The 16,457-nt window shown below is 38.3% G+C and overlaps 2 protein-coding genes across 2 annotated transcripts; one reads left to right on the forward strand and one right to left on the reverse strand.

The window, feature by feature from the left end:
- Positions 1-1,102: 1,102 nt before the first annotated feature.
- On the reverse strand, positions 1,103-8,997 carry LOC311271524 (uncharacterized protein). Its single transcript, XM_084377233.1, has 9 exons — positions 8,864-8,997; positions 5,639-5,962; positions 5,220-5,501; positions 4,982-5,059; positions 4,738-4,827; positions 4,607-4,635; positions 3,232-3,288; positions 2,869-2,934; positions 1,103-1,936 (listed from the first exon to the last, which is right to left on the reverse strand). Coding segments are annotated over exons 2-9 (729 nt in total). The 5' UTR covers positions 5,640-5,962; positions 8,864-8,997; the 3' UTR covers positions 1,103-1,810.
- A 2,473-nt stretch (positions 8,998-11,470) lies between these two features.
- LOC311271379 (cytochrome P450 2K1-like) lies at positions 11,471-16,183 on the forward strand (the record flags this gene model as incomplete). The annotated part of the gene is made up of 9 exons (XM_084377020.1): positions 11,471-11,662; positions 11,788-11,950; positions 12,748-12,897; positions 12,982-13,151; positions 13,279-13,458; positions 14,169-14,310; positions 14,415-14,599; positions 15,174-15,315; positions 15,400-16,183. 9 exons carry the CDS (start codon positions 11,471-11,473, stop codon positions 15,600-15,602), a joined length of 1,527 nt encoding a protein of 508 aa, XP_084233146.1. The 3' UTR covers positions 15,603-16,183.
- Positions 16,184-16,457: the final 274 nt, after the last annotated feature.

Here is a 16,457-nt window from a genome sequence, read left to right on the forward strand (position 1 = left end):
TTTACACTTGAGGAAGCAGTTACGCCAACTTTACGTTAACGATACTTTCATGAATCAATTCAATTGATCAAAAAGGAGAAAATATTCAACTATTCAACTTGCACTTTGATTAATTAAAAAAAGTAAACCAGGGTTTATTTTTACTTTTACTTTTTTTATAACAGAAATTTTAACCTTTATGGGAGTACTTGTACTTTTACTTGAGGTGTAAAGATTTGCAGTACTCTAGCCACCATTGCAGACTCAGGTAGACCTTATGATCGGTTCATTTCCCAAAAAAATGTTCTTGAATAAACAGCTTAAATGACTAAAGAAAGAGGAGAAAAATATTGATTTGTTGAAAATGTATGAATAGTGTGGTTGACTGTGATTTGAAGTTACACAGGGAGACACACTGTACTGAACTTATGTGTTTGTAATTATAATAAGTAGAAATTGTCTCATCCTAAAATGAGTCCTAAAAACATCTGAGAGGACATGACCCACTGATGTGTTTTTAAGGATGATGTGGACAGAATCAAGCCCTCTGACTGGACTGTAAACCAAACACCTTCAGTCACTCCTTCAGAGAATGAATGTACACTTCATCCACAGCAGGGATTTTCTGTGTATGAGCCGAGGACGTGACTGAGTTGTTATTATTGGTTAACGTTTCCAGCCACCCCCACTGAAACTTCCTACCCACCTCGACTATCACAGCCAGAAAGACAATTACCGGTCGCTGCGAAGATGTCTTGCGGACGTCACAGATGACAACAGGTATGAATTTATTTCCTAAAGTGTTGTGAATTGAATTGGCTCTAAATTTTCACAATCTTTGTGTTTTTTTAATGTTTTTCTGTGAAGCAGCTGATTACATGTCTGTCATATCTAATCATGTATGTTTTTGTGTATTTCTAAGTTCCAACCCTCAGAAGAAGTAAGATAACGCCTCATTCAATTTTTATAACCTATTTATATTCATTTTATTTCTTAGGAAATACAGAAATACACTAAAGTTTTTGTCACACTTTTCTAAATATTGTGTAATGGACAAGGATAGTGTCATAGATTCAGTCTGGGGTTGCGCTAGATAGTCAAAAATCATTTTGTGATTATTTTGATTTTGATTGTCAGCAGATTGCGATTTTAATTAGATTCAGGATTAATGGGAATGATCATTTTTGCATCACAATTTTAATTTTAATTGAAAAAAAATGACTAAAATCATGATGTGACATTTGTTGGAGTTTGTACAGAGCAAACATGTTGTTTTACATTCAAAGAAATTATGTGTAACCAGGGCATCTCTGCAGCAAGTCAAGCTGAAGAGCATGTGTTACTTGACCTGAATAAACTGATCATGCAGCTGTGTCATGTCAGTGTCACTGTCATCACATTAGAAGCAACACGTTGGAAAAAACTTTCAGCTGATACACTTAACAATGAAAACAAATACAGAAGCAATAAAACATAAGCCAACAGTTGCACATTCATCCCTGAGCACAGTTAAGCACCTGATTGCACGCTCATCAAGCTAAATCCATCATGTTTTATTCTTATTTAAAGAAGCACAGCAACCAGACATGTGACCGCTGGGTTATTACTTTGTCTACTTACACACTAGTTAACCTATTACTCCCCCTTCTGGACAAAAATATTTTTACGACAATACAGCCTGGAAATGATCATAAATATTATCCATCCAGTATCATACAAGATGTGAACGGCAGGATTTCGATATTGCAGATTCCAAGATTCCAATATTCACTCCAAAACCAGTCGGTGAATATAGAAAGCTGGCAAAATGGTGCTGAGTTACTGTGGTCTCTTATTTCTGTGGTTTGTTGATGGTGGCGTAGAGGGCACTGGCATCATCAGAGGCTCCAGCAGGAGATGAGGAAGCTTTCACAGTGCTATAGGTCACCGTATCATCTTCATCATCGTTGTTTTTCACCTGAACATGAGAGGCAAGAGGGAAACGTCACCACTGGAATTGTAGAATACATTTAACACAGGCTATGGTCAGACTGCAGGTAAATCAGATTTGTTTCCGAGTATCTGTACTGTTGTTTGCGAGTGATCAGATCTGATTTTGGTGTCCAGACATCACCAACCTATCCGCATGAGCTGCTGTGGCAGCGATGCAGCTTGTAGCCTATGTATTCAAACCAAAACCATGGCTTCTGAGCATGAATCTCCTGACCTGATCTTGATTCAATCAACATCACATGCAACAGGACAATGTTGACTTATATTTATTTTAAAGAAATACACCTCAGTAAAAGAGCACTTTCTTTCTCCGAGGTCAAAACGGCCAGTGCTCATGCCCCCTCGAGGACTCCATGCACACGTATATGGTGCTCTGCTAATAGCAGCGTGGGCCCTGCTCAGCTGCAGATACACTTATCACTCTGGGCTTGATGTCGTTCTTGTGTGTCCTGACACATAAGACAAAGCCGATGTGAGAAGCGAGAGCATCAGAACTGAGACGCAATCCAATTTGAATCCAATTTCAAACCACCTCCAAATGTTTGTTTCTCTGGATATGCCAAAAAAACAGAATTGGGCTAGTCTTTGCATTTAGCTACAGATAAAGTCAATGTGACAAAACTGAACTGGACATGAGCTCTTAAAGTCCTGATTTTGCTGCCATCTGACAACTGAAATAGTATATAGGTTGGTCGGATGGTGGTCGACAGAGGTGGGGTGAAAGGTGGTCACCGACAAAACACAGTATTCTTCCTCTGTGGACTATAAAACTGTGGATCTGTAAGATAGCAATTGCTTATTTACACATCCAGCAGTTACAGAGCCACACAGGGCTGTAATTATATTATATACTGGGGGATATACAACATCACCAGTACAACCAGTCAGACAGCTCACCCAGGCTCTACTGGTGTTCTTGGTGTAGCTGACGGAGGCGTAGGCAACACCATCTTCAGGATCAGCCTACACAGAGAAGACAACACAAAGACGGCTCAGTAACATGCAGATTTACAGGTAAACTGACTCTTAATGACTTTTTTCTGTTTTTGTTGCTGTTGGTTTGATCTCTGGATGTTTTTTCTGTTTGACTGTTTCTCCACATCACCAAACACTTCACACTTATGACTTCCTGCTTTACATAGTTCTGTGTTTTTCAGGTACATCTCCTTCCTTCCCCTTTCCTCTCTCTTTTGCTCAAGAGTTACAAACATGCATACGCACTGAGTGTGACTCTGTACAGGGTGCAGGGTGTCATCTCACCGTGTCCTGACTGGTTTCTGGAGCAGACTCAGTCACTGCAAGGTTCAAGCTCTGACCCTGAACAGACACAGGTCACATTTCCATGAATAGAAAACACAATTTGTTATATGTATATGTATAATATTATATGAATATTACTTAAAACATAATATATTTTATATATTATACAATATATGAAAAACATATATTGGAACAACATGGTATATTTGTCAATTCATATAGATGAAATTTCCTTTGATATATGAGAAAATACAATGTATGTGCATTATAAGATATATATTTCAATACATAATGTATGAAGACACACATTTCATACATAAGTCTGTGTCAGCTCTTCATATCAGTCATATATGTAATAACAAGGTGAAAATGAACTCCTGTTCATCAACACATAGTTATGACTAATTAAACTCACAAGATATTAGTAATATCTCTTTCACACTGGCCAAAAAACACTTGCTAACATCTGGCTTTTGTCTTCAACGTGAATGTGCCCATTTCTAAACAAAAAAACACATATACAGGTTCATTTTGGTGTAAAAGTGGTATAAGTGAGCTTTACAGAGTTGAGATTTTTTCCACCTACTTACAGACATGCTAAGTTAAGCTAATCGTCTCCTGACCCAGCTCCACACTACTCATCTAACTTTCTGTGTCATGGTCGCCGGTTATCACTTGTTATTTTTGCTAACTGTTCATGTTAAATAACGAAAAAGACTCCCGCACTCTGTCCACTTCACTTGTAATTAAGTTTAATGACAACAGCGCCTCAACACTTAGACCTTCATCAGGTCATCCTGGAGGAAGGTTTAAGTGCCGAGGCGTTGTTGTCATTAAACTTAATTGCAAGTGAAGTGCACAGTGTCTTTTTCCTGATTTTGTCGGCCTTCGGTCTTCTCCTACTTAAGGTGTGCACAAGCTGCACATTCTGTTCATTTTAAATAAAAAAGAAAGTGAAAAAGTGTATTTACCAAACTGCTGAACTTTTCATTTAAAAGATATGTTTCCACTTGCAACCTTTTTGACCTTCAGTGCATCACAGTCAGTACTAGATACACTTTTGCTCCTTTGCTCTGCAAGGTCTAAATTGTTGACCTAGAGCCTGACCCACACTGTATATCTGGGGCTGATGCCAACACTGATATTCATATAGTGGCTGATTTGCTTATATATAGAGAATATATACATAAATACACACACATTTTTTGCAATGGTTCCGCAAATGTGGCTAGCAATAAAAAGTAAGAAAAAAGTTGCACATATTGGACAACATATACATACAGTATATCAACACTGACATATCTGTGAGAGACCCATACAATCGGCCAACTGATGCACTCTAATAGCAACATTTGATTATTAAGTTTTGACTCACGTTTTTTTCATCCATCTGTGTTTTGTTGCCTGAAAAGACAAAAGAGAGTCAAGTTTAGCTTCCATGGCGAAAAAAATCCAATGTGGTCAAAGCTTCTCGTTGATTAAAGCTTCATCTGTAAACGTTCTCACCTTTAGTTCTCTTGCACGTGATGACCATGACAGTGATTATTAGAAGTGCAACTACTACGCCTATCGCCGCAATGATGTACAACAACCAATCTGGAAAATGAATGAAAACATTAAAAGCATTAAAAGACAGAAGAAAGTTAACTCTTGTAAGAGAATATCTTCACCCACAGCCAAGTGCTGGTTCATTCATACTTCTGGCTTCAAAAGCTCAGAGAAAGACTGAAAGACGTAGAGATTCTGTTACCGTTGATCGCAGGATCTGTAAGTTTGCTGGTTGCAGTTGTTCCTACTGATGTTGTTGGTGCTGTTGTTGCATCTTCACCTGGATGATAAAATAACAAATCCCCCCAAAAAATGTACGGTGAGAAAAAAACATCATGATGTAAAGGAATGTAACCATACATCTTTAAAACTATGTATTTGGTATATTAAGACATTAGTTTAAGGTGATTATAAACAGCTCATAATAAACATGATCTCACCTGGTTTCTCACCTGAGGACTGACGGCTGAAGCTAAATGTCTCCACGTTTTTACTCTCAAGATTAGTCACCTCACACTTGAATAACTCACGATGCTTTGACTTCAGCATGGGAGAAGAGTCCGAAAATGAATGGGTAACTGAGCACTGTGGCTGTGAATCGTCTTCGTGATCTTCAACCACATTTTTACCCTCATACAGCCACTTCATTTTGTGTTTACACGCTCCATATCTCAACAAAACACATTTTAACGTCACATCATCCAGGTACTTCTGTTCAGTCACTGGTGAAGATGGAAATAATTGTGAGAGAAAGACAACAAGAGTTAAATTAACTTCATCACTGTGATCATAGCTGTGTTTCAGTATATTGTTCTAACAAGACAGTTTGAGCTGAAAACATTATGATATAAATACTCACTGGTAACAACAGACAGAAACACATTAAAGTTTGTATGCTGTCTTGATTTCTGACACTGTCTGCAGGTATATTGACCAACATCCTCAGCTGTGACATTCTTCAGAACCAGAGAACAGTTCTCTGTAACACTCAGTCTGTCTGATCTAGCTCCGGTGTGTTCTCCAATCTGCCCAGAACTAATCAGCACTACTGATGCTGCGCCTCCTAAATCTGCAAAGAGCCACTTGATATCGTCACAGCTGTCGTGATCATTGTCCACATTCGCACACGACAAGGTGACTTCATCTCCAAATTTGACAATGGCATCGTGTCCAGTCACTGCTGCTGAAACAATGAGAGAGCAAAATGAAAAATGAGGTGAAATACAAAGATGGCATTTCTTCTGACAGTGTGAAGAAAGTTTAAAATGGGGCTTAAGTTTGCAAAGTTTATTCTGTTGACTTATTAGACTAAATGGGTTTACATCTCCCAGCTGAATCTACAGGGGCTATCAGAATGCTGCCTCTTGTGGCTCTTGTGGTACAAAGTGGTATTACACTTCAGGGTGAGCCGGGGCTAGCTGGTAAGCATGCTTACTTCGGTAGATAACTCTGCAACACAGTACATAGACGTGTTCGACATAATGTCAACAAATTGGCCCTTTAAAGGCCATAACCTCAAAATTAGTTTGTTTTGCACACACACACACACACACACACACACACACACACACACACACACACACACACACACACACACCAAACGTTCCAGTTGTCTTATCTATATTCTGAAGGTTTACAGTTTGTTCACATATCATCCATAGCCTGATTTGTAGAGTGTTTGAAACAATGGCAAAAGATGTTTTAAAATTCCCAATGAATGACCTTTTTTGTGTATTTGAACATAACATTTTTTGAGATCGTGGAATACCAAAAAAGAAGTGTAGCCTAAGTAATCAACAGGAGAAGTTTCATGGTGATTAGCTCAATCTTTTACCCCATTCAAGGATCTCCCCTAAAATCAATCTAATGTATTTATGTAGTATTACACTATAAAGTTGTGTTTCCTAATCTGTCTAATATTTCTATATGCATCCTTACCTGTAAACTGAAGAAGCAGTATCAGAAAAAAAGACATGTTAATCCATCTGAATTCTGTCATCCTCTTTTTGAGAAGGGTCTCTGAACTAAAGCTGAAATGAAGCATCTTCTTCCTGTGACTGTGTCACTTCCTCATTGTGATTCTGCTTTTTCTCTCTTTTGTAGGCGGAGCATATGAGCTTTTAATTTTGCCTAATTTCTGAATCTAAAAAGCCAAAGTACTTCTTTTTTTTAACTAAAACTTTACTCTGAGAAACAGTGAGGGGGTCAGACGCCACAGCAGCCTGACCCACAAATATCTTGTGAAAATGGAGCATGGAGGATAGAGAAGTGGTGGGAAATGAGACGAGCGGGAAGAGTTGAGGAGACTTTTTTCTAAAGATGCAGCAGCACAGGAGGAAGCTGTGGTTCGGCCGTATCCTCAGCCCTTCCGATAATGTGGCGAGAACCAAACTATTTTTATTTATTTTTTTTACACACTGTGAAAGCATGGTTCGCTCATGTTCTGTGCACAGGAAAAGTTTTGGGATAGCATCTTGAAAATCTGACAATTTGAGTCCAAACATCTACTGTAGGTGTATTAAATACTGTAGATATGTTAAATACTGTAGATATAATAAACACTGTAGATATGTTAAATACAGTAGATATGTTAAATACAGTAGATATAATAAATACTGTATATATGTTAAATACAGTAGATATGTTAAATACAGTAGATATAATAAATACTGTAGATATGTTAAATACAGTAGATATGTTAAATACTGTATATATGTTAAATACAGTAGCTATAATAAATACTGTATATATGTTAAATACAGTAGATATGTTAAATACAGTAGATATAACAAATACTGTATATATGTTAAATACTTTAGATATGTTAAATACAGTAGATATAATAAATCCTGTATATATGTTTAATACAGTAGATATAATAAATACAGTATATATGTTAAATACTGTATATATGTTAAATACTGTAGATATGTTAAATACAGTAGATACAGTATGTTAAATATCTCACTCCAACCACAGGAGGGCACCGCAGCCGTTCTGACAGGTTAGTCACAAGTACAACAGACTAAATACATCATAATGTGATGTTTATAGATAGATTACTAACACTGCTATATATATATGATGTATGTTACATATGTTATGTATGAGCACATCCATAGTTGAGTCTGAATAGTGGCTGAAGGCAGAATTCTTCATGTTGTGGCTATATGAATGTTTTCAACTGATCAAAGAGATGAGTGAATTAATTCAAAGCCGTCTAGAATTAGTTTAGGATATTTTGATGACAGAGACAGCTCACCACAAATTACTTAAGGTAATCCACAGACCTTGTTGTGAGTATTATCATGTAGGAACTACTTTCTTTCTACCGAACTACACCCAACAACCAGTGTTAATTTCGTTGATGAAAACTATGACGAAAAATGTTTATATGTATATATATGTACATCTGCCATACCATATATATTTATATTGCACTGTATATTTGTAAATACATGGAGTGGTCATTGAACAGTTAAGATTGTCTATTTTATTTCATTTTATTTTATTACTTTATTTTATTGTCTACTTAACTATGTTATCTATATCTTTATCTCTTGTTTCCGTTCAGGCTATATTTCTATTTCTACTTTGCACGGAGCATCTGTAACAAAAACAATTTCCCCCCGGGGATTAATAAAGTATTCTGATTCTGATTGATTCTGATTACTCAAGCACTACAAGGAACTTTTAAGTGTTTATGAAACAGTCTTGTGATTTCTCTGATGATTAAAAATGATCTGCACCAGCAAACAAGACCATCAGCGAAATGACCGCTATTTATATAGAGTTATTATTAATGCCTGTGATCTTTACGTACAGCAGGCGCTGGTGTCATACCACGTTTGTCAAAAGGGGGCACTAGAACAAATCTGGAAGTTTCTCGAAGTCACTTTAAAGCTGGAGTTTGTAGAATATGTGAAAAATGCATGTGACTGGGATGGAAACAACTGCACTCATCAACTCACAACATTACTCCTCAAGTGTGACCACAAACCGCCTGCTTTATTAGATTCACGGTCATTTCAACTACACAGCCAATTACTACCACACATTTAGATTATCAGCTACTAAAACTTACATTGGAGGCTCACCTGTCCAGGAGAAGAACAGCAAGCTCAGTGTCAAGCTTCAGCTCGATGCTATCACTAAGCTCTCTCCACCTCGGATATGCTTGTCCAGTGTTTACACGCGATTTATTCTATCTATTGTCAGTCTCCCTCTTAGACTCTCGTTTCTCTTCATCAGTCATCCTTTTTTTGGCTTGCTTAGTCGTGTACACTTTTGTTGGTAATGCCGGGATAACGGCTTTTCCTGCCGGGACGCCCGCCGTTGCATCTTCACGGAATGAGAATGTGCATCGACTTTGGTCGAGCAACCAATAGGAACGCCCAAAACAGCTTGCTTTGTAAAATGAACTGTGATTGGCTGAACACTGCCGTCACAGCACTGATTTTTTAAAGCCTGAATACAGAGCCAAGAGAAGACACAGAAGTCCAGTGTTCTGTCATAACACTATGAATTACAATATGCTGAAAGGTTATTATTGATTTTTGACCGAATGACGCCAGAAATAACTTACACACTCCAGCTATAAGGTCAGTTTTTCCATTTTCTGCTACTTTAGACTTCCACTACACTTAATTTTGGAGGCAAATACTGAACTTTTTACTCCACTACACTAATTTGAACTTTAGCTACTAGTTAGTTTGCAGATGCATCAGAGCCAAAGTAGCACGTTTTGAATGCATTTTTCTTATTGGCAATTGGCAAAAAAAACCAAACTGATCTGATGATCAGCAGACCCATGGTAAACCATAAATACATACGGTTAATTTAAGTTTAACTCATTTTTACTGGTACTTTCGATATTACATTTAATATCTCCTTAAATATTTACTCAAATACTATTCGTATGTTATTTTTACCTTTAGCAAAATAATATTTTTTAACGATATCTTTACTTTTACTCATGTATGACCTCTGGGTACTTCTGATAACACTTGATTTGAGGATTTTACCAGGTGTTTATATGTCTGTCTATCCTAAATAACAAGACAATTGTTTAAAAAAAAAAAAAGTCATGTTTTACCATCTGCAGGAAAGGCACAAGACACAAATATACTTTGTTTTTATACCCACAAACAGCTCATCATAATCTGACCTGATGTCTCATTTGAGGACTGATGGCATCTGAAGGTAAACTAGTCCCCTTTTCCAGTGTCTTTGTTCACAATTCATGTGTCTGCACAGAGCAGGACAGCATCATCTTATCAGAGCCTGTTCAGAAACTAGTGAAAATGGAGATATTGTAAGAGAAAAGACAGAAGTTAACTCTTAACTCATTTTTTTCAATTAATGTTTGATCACAAAAGACTTTTGTCATTTAGTCAACACTCTCATGCTCACTGATTTAGACCAGTGGGTTAATGATTCTTCAGTATTAATGATTATCAGAAGTCTTAAACAGGACAGAGTTCCGCGATCAGATGTCACAGTGGCCTTGAACAATGACACTTTCCACATTTGTTGAGTGCTTGCCTGTAATGTTTAGTTTCACAGAAGATAAACTGAGGACAGTGTTTGTATAATTGGTACCAAATGATGTCGTCATGTTCCAGGAACATTCTGAAGAACTTACAGCAATTGGTTCTTTTTTAGTAAGTGAAATGACCCATAAAATGAAGTAAAAGTAGAGCAAAGGTGGAGTAAGCTGTGGTTCAGACGGGAGTTAAAGGAGCTAATTTGTTCAAAAACAAAAAGTTGATGTTTTACTTTTGTGCAGGGTTACAGGGTTACACTGTGGAAACATAGGTCTGCTTATGATTTACTTCTTTTTACTTCTTTTAAATTTGCTTTTATCTGCTCTCCATGATTTAGTATTACGTCTGTATTTTCTTGTCTTTAAAAAGATGTATTTTATTTATGAGTAATATAATGCAAACCAAACTGGTGCGTTTGCTCAAGCAGGCGGTGATGTAATAGCAGGGGGCAGTGTGAGACCTTGTTTTGCCGCCAAGATTATATTTAAGAGCACATGTTCCACTGTTTCAACACATTACTGTGGAAGAGTGAGCCGAGGCAAGCCACGTCTCCCTGCGTCATCTTCTTTCCCCGTATTTCAGGTTAGTAATGTGACAAAATGCTAATCGTAAGATGATCGTCTGAGCTGCACAGTTTTGGTAGAGGTACGTATTTTTCTGGCTCCTTTAGTTATTTCTGATTTAAAATACTTGTTTGAAACAGCGCGTGTAATTTTATTCACTATTACTGTTCCGTACAAGTCCAAGTGATGGTTTATAGTATCTGTCAGGGCATTTTGAATGCAATCATAACTTTATTTGGAGATAAAAATCTTGATTTGAAATTGACACAAAGACAAAAAGTGTTTGTTCTGGGTTTTGTAGCATGGACAATGTGTGTAGAGAGACAATACATGTGCAGTAACAGTAAATGTTAATTAAATGAAGAATAAAAAAGACGTAAGATGTAATTAATGATTAATGAGAAAGCCTCAGCCAAGGCAAGCCGCTTCTATCTGTGTCATCTTCTTTTCCTGCATTTCAGGATACATTCTGCTGCAGTGCGGTAACACAAAGCTCCTCAAAGAACAAAAAGCAGCAGGGCGGTAAACATTTTTTGGAAGCACACATAGAAGAAACAACTTCAGAGCAGTTTTTTTAAAGTCATGGCGATAGCAGATGTTTTGCTCCAGCCCTCCAGTTCTGTCTCCCTCCTGGGAGCTCTGGTGGTTCTGCTGCTTGTCTACATCATCTCCTCCAGCTTTAAAAACAGAAAGGAGCCTCCAGGACCAATGTCACTTCCTCTACTTGGTCACCTCCTGCCACTACTCAGAAAAAACCGCAAAGCATTTCTGGAGGTGAGGCAGTGCTGTCAGAGAAGCGTTCTTGTTGGATAGTTTGTTGTTTCTGCTTCTTTAGGCAGCTCTATAACCTTCTCTGCTTTTTTTCCTGACTCGTCATGATGTCATGCCCTTGCTCGTAGTTGTCCAAGAAGTATGGATCAGTGTTCACCATCTATCTGGGACCCAACAAAGTGGTGTTCTTGGCAGGATACAAGACAGTGAAGGCAGCACTTGTCAACCATGCTGATGTGTTTGGAGATAGACATCAATGGCCGGTTGAACACGAAATCTATCAGGGACACGGTGAGGAAAGAAGAAATAGTTCCTAAAATCATTTTCTTTTTCTGTATTCTTTTAACTACAACCCTGATTCCACAAAAACTCGGGACGCTGTGTTAAACATTAATGAAAACAGAATGCAATAATTCATTTGCAAACAAAGTGTGTTTACAGTTTTACGAAGAGTTCCTGAGCTCACGTAGTAACCTCCTTCATACAGTCGGGTGTTTCACAAAGTGGTGAACCTCGTCCCATCCTTGCTAGTGAACGGCTTCTTCTTCTTTGCTTCTGACATTTAGTTTCCTTAAAGGTAAACTAAATCCTGTCCCTTCATATGCAAACCTGGTAGTTGGTGGTGTGTTTACAGCCATTTACAGTTTTCTGGGGATGGTCAGACGGCTCGTGCACGTGCGTAATATTTCAGGATGATTGAGACGTGTGAGGTAAAGATGCCTGGGAACACACTTCGATGGGGTTTTCTAAATCCGTTTTGCGTGTACACACATTTCCACCCTGATATGCACAGAGTTTCATACATTGAGTCCCTGATGTTTTTGGAGCATTCTACAACTTTCCCAGTTTTTTGTTGGCCCTGTCCCTGTTAGAAACGTGTTGCTGGCATCAAATTCAGAATAAGCAGATATTTACAAAAAACAATGAAGTTGATGAGGTAAAACAACAGAAATACTGTCTTTGTTACTGTCTCTGTGCTTTAATTACAATGCACGCAGCGTTCCACTGTTTTCAAAATCGGGGTTACAATTTTGACAGTCTTCAACTGTCATTTGCGTTTCTAACATATTTTGTTTATTTCAACTCAGGTATTATATGGTCCAATGGACATTCATGGAAACAGATGAGGCACCTTACCTTGAATAACCTGAGAAACTCTGGGATGGGCAAGAAGGCGTGGGAGGACAAAATCATTGAGGAATGTGACTACCTCATCGAAGTCTTTAAGAAATTCAAAGGTAAATGTCTTTGTATTATAATAAACAATATGAAGATTATCTGTAAAAAAAAACCAAAAGAAGTATCTTTTTTTCTGTTTGCAGGAAATGCAGGAAAAGATTTTGATACAACCCCACCAATATACGATGCAGTCGCTAATATTCTCTCCTCCATGGTCTATGGCAGCAGATTTGAATATGGAGATCCAGTGTTCACAGCCTTGATAGAACGCACAAGGAGATACACGCATCTTTTGTTCTCCCCTTCAATGCAGGTATCATTTTATATTTTTGTGAAGACTTTAACAAACGTATGACATAAATAACACCTACAAAAGAGAAAAAGTTTCACTGGTCACTCTCCAAGTAAAGTCTGTGTTAAATGATGCTAATCCTCGACAGTTGTACAACCAGTTCCCGTGGTTCTACAAATTGTTTGCTAAAAGGACGGAATACTACAGATTGACTGCTGCCAATGTGAAACAGAAAGTGGAGCTGTGCCGTCAATTGAAAGAGACCCTCGATCCGCAGATGTGCAGAGGCTTTGTGGATGCCTTTCTGGTCCGAAAACAAAATCTGAAGGTATGAAAACATACAAACACAAACACTGTAATTCTGAGGTTCGCAAACTGGACACTTTCCTCACCGTTGCTGCTCCTTGAGATTCTGTCCGTGAAAATAAACGTTCCCAGGTAGGCTGAGCAGTGTGATACCCAGATAATTGGAGCGCACCCTCTGGTCCCTCTTTCTGAAAATGGGAGCCACCAACCCAATCTGCCACTCCTGATACTGTCCCCAATTTCCACACAGCACCGGAGAGGCGTGTCAAACAAGACAGCCCAATAATGTCCGGAGCCTTTAGCATCTCAGGGCAAATCTCATCCATACCTGGTGCCTTTCCACTGAGTAGCTTCTTGAATATCTCAGCGATCTCTGCCAGGGATATGGGCCAGACTTCCCCCAAGTATTCAGACCCTGCTTTCTTCACAGAGGATGTGTTAGTCAGATTCAGGAGCTCTGCAAACGTGTTCTTATCACTGCTCAACAATATTCCCAGTCTGGGTCAGCAGTTTTCCTCCCACCTGAACACTGTCTGAGTCAAGATTTCAAATTGTGTGATTCTCTGCTACTGAATGATACCAAACATCATAAATGAGAAGTAAAATACATATTTCTTAACAAGTGGGTGATATACATTGTGAAATCCAGGTGTGAAATGTTATGAATGGCGATCATGTCAGAAACATCACATACTTCCATGTAGAACTGCACTGACGGGTTCTTTCCTGCAGGAATCTGGGATTACCAACAGAAACTTCAGCAAAGAAAACCTTGTGCTGACAGCTATGAATCTGTTTAATGCTGGCCTTGATACAACATCAAATACGCTGAGATGGGGACTTGTGTTTATGGCCAAGTTTCCAAAGATACAAGGTAAGGAGCTTAAGAGATCCACAAATTCAGAAAAACAACATACAGTCCAAGCCACACATCATTAAACATTGTCTTCATTAAAACAAAATCTTTTCATCTCCAAGACCAGGTCCAGGAGGAGCTGAGCAGGGTGATCGGACATCGTCAGGTTAAGCTCGAGGACAGGAAGAAACTGCCTTTCACTGACGCTTTCATCCATGAGACACAGAGACTGGCCAACGTCGCCCCCATGGCACTTCCTCACAAAACCAGCCAAGATGTCACCTTCCAGGGTTACTTCATTAAGAAGGTCAGACTTAATAAAACACACAATATCCTCTGTACGCATCTTCATGATTCAAAACAAAATGTGACATCTTTCACATGCGGGTCATTCCATGCCAACTCACCGAGGGCCTCCCAGTTCATGTCATGAACTTGGCAACATGTTTTCATTTAAATAGTTGTGGTGAGTGATTACAGTAAACAACATAATAACTGGAAGTCTCTCATTTTCTCTCATTTTCAAAAAACTTGCAAAGTCACTTTCTGGCAACCAAACTTTTGTCCTGTGTAGCATTAATCTCTGTCACATCCATAAGTTATTTGGTCCTGCATAGAAAAACTGTGTTTTTTTGAGTGGCACAGATCTTGTTAAAAAATAGCTTCAGAGCTAAAAAAAAAACCACACTTGTTGGGTTGAGAATACATATACGTACAACGAATCACAAAAATGCTGAAATTTAGCTCTGACAGCCAAAGTTAAGAAATTCATAACTGAAAAATTACTTTGAGCACAGCTGTGGGATTTTGCATTTTTTCAATAGAAGATTCAACAAGATGTTTTTTAAGGAGAAGCTTTAAAATGTTTTTGTTGTCCACAGGGGACCACAGTGGTTCCTCTCCTGACATCTGTCCTGTATGATGAGACTGAGTGGGAGAGCCCATACACCTTTAATCCTGCCCACTTCCTGGACAAAGATGGAAAGTTTGTCAGGCGAGACGCCTTCTTGCCTTTTTCTGCAGGTTTGTGAGATGAGGCATTTCTTCTTGTGAGTCTTCAGCCTTCTGGCAGATGACCTGAAGCCTTTCCTTTGTTCTGTCTCACAGGCCGCAGAATTTGTCCTGGAGAGAGTCTGGCCAGGGGGACGCTCTTCATCTTCCTCACCACCCTCCTCCAGCACTTCCGTTTCAGTCCTCCTGCTGGAGTTTCAGAGGACAAACTGAATCTGGATACATGTCTTGGCCTCAGCCTCAACCCCTTATTGCATGAACAGCTGTCCCCCGTATGTGAGGAGGGCTTGAAAGTTTAAAAAGGATTTTATCAGAAGCAAAAAATACTCAAAACCGCTGATGTAATTAAGAAAATGCATGTTTAATTGCTGCTTTACAATTGAAGAAATTGTGATTTATCAGTTCAGCAGGTGTTCACATATAATTTTTGTCTGCAGTGTAAAAGTTAAAAATACAAGAAGGAACTTTTAACTGGTTATGAACAGACTCAACTTAATACTGATCCCTGTTAATGACCTACATAAGTGAGCGAGACCATCAGCAATAAGCTATTTCTGAATAATTTATATAGTTATTCTTAATGCCTGTAACCGAGGAAAGCATCTGCTCTGTAGTCTGGTAGTATTGTAGACAAAGACTACTTCATTCAGTCCTTGAAACAGGCTGGTATTCGCCTGTACAGTATGCAGAACTGGCACTTTTTTGTGATGATGTTTTTACATATGAGTACTCCTCACAAGCTACTCAATTCTGCTCTCTTGTGGAGAAGTTGGTTAAAAAAGCATGTAATCTTATATATACACCACTGCATTACACATATGTTTGAAGGAAGCATATACTCTTTAAAAGTAGTTACAATATATAGAGGAGACTGAGGAGCTGGGGAAAACAGGATTTTAATTTCTTAATTTAATCTTAATTTTGTATTTATTTAGTACAATCTTCAGATACTTTACTTGAGTATTTTTGTTTCTGTTACTTTATACTTCCTCTCCACTACATTTATTTGATACATTTAGTTACAGATTCATGTAATTCTATTGTTTATTTGCTGTTAGTGATGTGGTACCAATCAGATATTGTTGTAGGTGGGACACTGTGTGAGAGGATGTTGCCAAAGTAACACAGTTTTAAATTAGTTTATTTTATTGGCA

Source organism: Pagrus pagrus, assembly GCF_965226575.1.
Source record: "Pagrus pagrus genome assembly, chromosome: 16".
Taxonomy (NCBI): domain Eukaryota; kingdom Metazoa; phylum Chordata; class Actinopteri; order Spariformes; family Sparidae; genus Pagrus; species Pagrus pagrus.

Excerpts from the sequence above, each read along its gene's own strand:
- LOC311271524 (XM_084377233.1), bottom strand. Across the intron at positions 5,060-5,219 it reads GTCCTCAGGTGAGAAACCAG|GTGAAGATGCAACAACAGCA; the intron begins GTGAGATCATGT and ends TTTATCATCCAG. Across the intron at positions 2,935-3,231 it reads CAGAAACCAGTCAGGACACG|GCTGATCCTGAAGATGGTGT; the intron begins GTGAGATGACAC and ends TTCTCTGTGTAG.